This window comes from Rhinopithecus roxellana, chromosome 10 (assembly GCF_007565055.1).
Source record: "Rhinopithecus roxellana isolate Shanxi Qingling chromosome 10, ASM756505v1, whole genome shotgun sequence".
Taxonomy (NCBI): Eukaryota; Metazoa; Chordata; class Mammalia; order Primates; family Cercopithecidae; genus Rhinopithecus; species Rhinopithecus roxellana.
Window position 1 is genome coordinate 114,317,977 of NC_044558.1, and position 6,000 is coordinate 114,323,976.

Here is a 6,000-nt window from a genome sequence, read left to right on the forward strand (position 1 = left end):
GTAAGAAACCTCCAATACCGAGACCCAGAATTTGCTCTCTTCAAATCAGCAGTTTGATGTAAATGAAATTTAGCAATTATAATTGGTTTGGCCCAGACTTTCAGATTTCCATATGGTTATTTTCCTTGTTTTATGTTAAATGTAATCAACTTAGCACTTAGGTTTTGAAGTCTTGGCAGAATGTATCAATTAAAAGCTACATAAATTAGAATTATTCAAAGCATACATTCCAAATGAGTGATCTTAAGGACAAGACTAAAAAAATGCTCTTTTCATAAATATGTTAATTTTCTTCTACAAAGTAAACTTGCATCGTCACCCACATGACAAACTTCATACAGACATAAAAGAGATATTTTCTTTGGAGTAGTGAAAACTAGCATTCTATTTGCTTATTCTCTGAGAGTTAGTATGCCTAAAATGGCCTTTTTACATTGTTTGCAAGATCAATCTTTCTTATCTCAGTATTTCTGAAATTGACAGCAGTTATGACACTTCTCACAAACCATCCCCAAACTAAAATGTAAGCACAACACTGATAAATGTAACACCAGGTACATTAAGCTGATGGCACTTTTAACCAAATCTTAATCAGTGTTGCAAAATATGGTGCCTTGATTGTAGTCTAAAATGGTGTATCAGAATATTATGTTTAAAAAATAGTTACATATTGAAAGAGACATTTTTCTAAGCCCAAGCCACAATTACCTCTAGAAACTGTAAAACCACACAATCTCAATAAAATAAAATCAAACAGAAATCTGAAAAACTCAAAAGACATTCATTTCCGTAGAACTGTGATTAAATGTATTGTCACAATTGCTCCTCATGGCTATTGCCTGTGTCATTATATTCAAAATACTGAAGTGTACCACACATGCTAAATGAATGAATCATTCATCAAATCCCAAGTGGTTGTTGATGGAATTTTCACACTTATTTAGCTTGACTGAAAGGCCAGAATACCTGGAGCCCCCATGATTCCTGCAGAGCTGTGTGATTCAAATTAAAGCCCATTTTAAAATATTATTATTAAGTTTTTTTTTATATGGGGAGTAGTAGGAGAGTACAGAACCAGCTGTTTTATAATACAGCCATGGTATTGATGTCATGTTTATATAAACTACTAAATATTAATACATACTCTTCCCTGGTGAGGATAACGTTAGATTCAGAACAATCGATCCTACTTCTCAGTTTCCAATTTACGTAGGCTACTTTCCATCCATGCAGCATTGTACAGAAAATGTCTTTTTAACTTTGGATTAGAAAATTTAACAATATGAAAGAAGATCTAATCCCCCCTCCATGTCTGCAGATTATTTTATTGATTTTGGGCTATTTCCAGTGTCCCCTTTTTCAGTGACTGTGGAATTGCTAGAAGTATTCTTAAAGAAAACCTTGAAGGTCATTAGATCCTAGGCAATGAATGCCTTCATTCAACAAGGGCACTGCCCTCCTTTGCCTGCAAGGCGTTTAACATCAGTAAGTTCCCCCAAAGGGCCTGCACTTTAACTTGTGTGATGTGTGACCGAACAGGTCACATATCTAAAATACTTAGCTTTCTCAAATGTCTCTGGTCGGCAGCACTGAGTCACTTAATGCCACAGCCACAATGTTTCAGACTAGATTGACCTCTTTCTAGTTTTCAATGGAATTATTCCATGTAATCCGATTTACACAGCCATTTAATCAAAGCGAGAAAGGAGATTACAGAGCTCACATTTGTTTTGCAAAGCAGGGGTGCAAGGATCCTCAATCCTACTGCCTCTCAGAGTGTCTTGATGGTACGTCCCCTGGCTTTGGAGTGTTGGACATTAACCTTATCTGTCTCTTGTGTTCTTCTTTAAATAGGAAGGTTTAGGCTCTTTTCCTGAACTAGGAGGTAGCAGCTTCTTCCCCCAGATCTCACCACTACCATTCATGGGAGTAGATGCTACTACAAAAAGGAATAGGTCTCTACCCTTCTTATAATTCCGCAGAAAGCTTGTCTAAATCAAGAGATTACAATAAAACTTTTCTTTTGTTGCAAGCATCTGTAACATTTGCATTTCGACAGTACTCTGTGGTGATTCCAGGTGTGGTGCTCAATGCCTTGCCTGAAAGCTAACCAGCTTGCAAGAGAGGGGAGAGGCACATCGCTTCTTTTCTCTTAGAGAGTGCTCTAGAGACTACGCAAGCCTCTTTTAGCCAGGCAATGTCCCTTTTCCCTGCCTTTTACCACACCGGTACAAGGCGCTAGAGTCTTGCAACTTTCTTCCCAACGTGTACATTTGCAGACCTAGATATAATGCTAAGCAGGTCATTTGATAAAGCATTTTGAGCACATTGATGCCTTCATTCTAAACCAACGATGTGTACAAACACCCCGATTTCCTTTTTCCCCACCACTTCCACCCCTTCCACACATTTCAGGAACTGCAATCTCCGACAGAACCTCTGGGGGGTGAAAGGGCAACCCTTACCCAACCCGTGGCAGACAACACATAACAATTTCTAAGGGGGAGAAGTCAGAGGAGGTAAGAATCAACAATGGTGAAGAGAACTGTGGATAGGGGCACCGTGGCGACCCTTTCTAAACGACGAACCAGGTATTTTCTTCAAAAAACAAACAAACTAAAAAAAATCTAATTGTCCCCCTGGGCAGCGCTTTACCCACAGTGCTTTATGCATAATGCAGAATTTAGCAGCACTAGGAATTATCTCAATCACTATCATTTAGAGGTGCCTATTTTATAAAAAGCCTTTATCCCGGCTGAAATGGAAAAAGGTGCATGCCTTGTGGAGGTACCACAGCTCTTTAGAGCCCATACAGAGCCGCAAACTAGGCAGACACCGCCGAGAGCCAAGTTTCCCGGGCGGGCCGGGCAGGTTCCCGCCCTGCCGAGAGCTGCCGCTTAGGAGCTCCGCGTTGGCTTCGCTCCCCTGGCTGCACCCGCGTCCGCGCCGCTCCCAGTGCCCGGCGCCCACCTCGGGGCTACGCAAATAAATCTGAGAGAGAGAGCCAGCGAGGGTGGCGCGTGGGGTGCTGTTTCATAATCTCCCAGAATCCACGGGAAAACCGTCTCCTATGCAAAGACATGCTTTCCCGTGATAACTTAAAATTCCAGGGCCCAAAAGCCAATCTTTCCACCAGACTGGAATTGCGGTTTCCGACTGACAGCTCAAAACTTAACTGCGGAATCTCCAAACTTGACACCGGCTCCCTCTCAGCACTCCCACTCCTTTTCTCCCTGGCTCAGCGGGCTGGGGATCGTACACCACGCCGGCCTCCCCCTCACCCTCTTGGCTCACCCGGCAGGTACAGCCCTGCACGCCCCAGCTGCAGGTCCCAGGGCGCGCCGGCTTCCCCGGGGCACCGGGCACGATTTTTCTTCGCGAGCCTGGGAGCTCCCGGGCGCGCCCTACTCACTTGTGTCTTCTTCATAAGGAAAGGCAGCGCTGCGATCCAGCACAAGCAGTGGTGTGGCGACTCCGTTTAGCTGTTCTGGAGCTCCAGCATATTGCACGAACAGCGGCGGCAGATAGTCCACGCATTGGGTAGCCCGAGCGCAGCGCCCTCTCCACTGTCCGTGCTTTCCGCAGCGCTTCTAGTCTCGGCGCGAGGCGGCAAGCGAAGCCCGGCTGCTGAGCCGCTGGCGCTTTTATACAGTTCCCTCCCGCCTGCTCCGGACACGCCTCCTTCCCTTCCGGAGCCCCGGGTAGGCGAGAAGCAGGCAAGGGCGCGGAGGGAAAAATCGGGAAGGCGGCCAGAGCACGGTAAATGGCCCAGAAGTTGGGCAGATTAGGCCATCCTAGTCCCCTCGCCTGTGGGCCCCGGACCTGCACCGGCGGGAGGCCGCCAAGGCGCGGGGACGCAGAGGGCGAAGCCTGGTACCCTGCAGCTACTGCTCGCGACGAGTCCCAGCTCACCCTCCCGGATCCGACGGGGCTCACCTGGCACGCCTGGGGACAGACGAAATAACCTCGTGCTCCAGAGAGGACTCGGAGCTCCCTTTTTTATAGAGTCGGAGAGGGAGAGAAGTCGAGGAGGTTCAGAGCAAAGAATTCACCCTGTCTGCCTCAGAGAAATAAAGTTTAATTGCGATCTGTAGTTAGGCCATTGTCCTATCACCTCTATTTAAAAAAAAAAAAAAAAACAATTACTTTAGTGAATGAATATTTAATAATTACAAGAATTGTCGACTCAAGGTTAAGTTTTGCAAGGGGAGATGCTTCATTCGGAATGGTTTGTTACTATCTCTTTGAAAATTAAGATTGAAAGAGAAGCGATAGATTATTAAACTACAGGTCACCAACACAGCAAAGGTTTGAAAGTTGTACTTTTTTGAACGGAAAGATAATGCCACCACAGTAATAATAGCTAACATCATTATGTGATGCACTTATTCATGTACCAGGTGCCAGACTAAGAACTTCGCATAGATTATCTCATTAAATTCTTTCATCAAATCTATTCGTATAGATCTTATTATTTTATTCCCATTTTATGGACGATTAAATACAAGGTTAATTTTCTTGACCAACCGTATCTAGTAAATGGCAGAGCTCTAATTTAGACCTGGAGCTCCAGCTGTACAGTCTTAAAAAATACTTAAAACAAATATTTTATTGATTTTCCAAAATGTGTCTGTTTTTGTTTGTGTAACTGGAGAACATTCCAAAGCATTTCATTAATTTTTTAAAAGAAAATATTAGCTGAACATTATATCAACGATCTTTAAAAGAAAGAATGATGTATGAGTTTAGAAATTAGTTATTTTAATAATAGAGTAGGATTCCAAATTTGCTTAAATTAGTTCAGGTGCGTTTGTTAAACACGAATATGCCAAACCTGTAATCAGGGCGAAGCTTATTTATTTCACTCCGGATGTGCTGACCTCTGTGATTTCCCCAAATGTGGGAAACTTGACTGCATAATTTAGTGGGGGACTGCGTTCTCACTTCCTCAGGTTAGAAAAAATATGTATAGACAGCACATCAATCATGATTCCAAGTTAATAGTTGCTTAGAAAGATTTTTATACATTAGGTACTCTTAGTACAAATATATCGAATATCAAATATCAAAATGAGCTGCTTAATTTAGATACTGAAGGCATTGCAAGTGATTGTTTTCTTTCTCTTTAAGATTTATTTTTATTTTTATTTTTTATTTTTTAGATGGAGTCTCTCTGTCTCCCAGGCTGAAGTGCAATGACGCAATCTCGGCTCACTGCAACCTTTGCCTCCCGGGTTCAAGCGATTCTCCACCTTAGCCTCCCAAGTAGCTGGGATCACAGGCGCCTACCACCATGCCCAGGTAATTTTTTTGTAATTGTTTTTAGTAGAGATGGGGTTTCACCATGTTGACCAGGCTGGTCTCGAACTCCTGACCTCAGGTGATCCGCCTGCCTTGGCCTTCCAAAATGCTGCGATTACAGGCATGAGCCACCGCGCCTGGCCTCCTTAAGACTATTTTGAAGTGAAGCATTTTATTTTTTTCTGCAGCTTTATTAAGTTATATTTGACAAAAATAGTATCTATTTACCATGTACAATGTGATGTTCTGCTTATGTATACATTGTGAAATTATTAAATCAGGCTAAATAGCATATCCATCACCTCTCATACTCATCACTTTTGGGAGATGAGAATATTTAACATCTACTCTTTGTAGTTTTGAAGTACCTCAGTATATTCAGGGGATTGATTCCTGGACCTTTCAGGTATACCAAAATCTACATATATTCAAGACCCACAGTCAGCCCTGCAGAACCTGCAGACACAAAAGTCAGCCCTGCTTATACATGGGTTTTACATCTCTAGAATCCTGTATTGTCTATCTGAGTTTGAAAAAGAAATTGCATATAAGTAGATCCACACAATTCAAACCTGTGTTGTTCAAGGGTTAACTGTATACAGTACATTAACTGTGGTTATCGTGCTGTACAATAAATCTCCAAAACTTACTCATCCTGTCTAACTAAAACTGTGTACCCTTTTACCACCATTTTCCCCC

At 42.7% G+C, this 6,000-nt stretch overlaps 1 protein-coding gene and 1 non-coding gene across 3 annotated transcripts in view; one reads left to right on the forward strand and one right to left on the reverse strand.

Annotated features, from left to right (window-relative positions):
• Positions 1–3,624, reverse strand: part of KITLG (KIT ligand) — an 86,361-nt gene extending 82,737 nt beyond the window's left edge. For both annotated transcript variants that reach the window (XM_010363195.2, XM_010363194.2), the window contains exon 1: positions 3,413–3,624. In XM_010363195.2, the coding sequence (XP_010361497.1) occupies positions 3,413–3,427 (15 nt within the window). In that variant the 5' untranslated portion in view covers positions 3,428–3,624. The remainder of the gene's footprint in view (positions 1–3,412) is intronic.
• Positions 3,625–4,782: 1,158 nt separating this feature from the next.
• Positions 4,783–4,951, forward strand: LOC115900235. The gene has a single exon (XR_004059899.1). It is a non-coding gene; the product is annotated as a U1 spliceosomal RNA (small nuclear RNA).
• Positions 4,952–6,000: the final 1,049 nt, after the last annotated feature.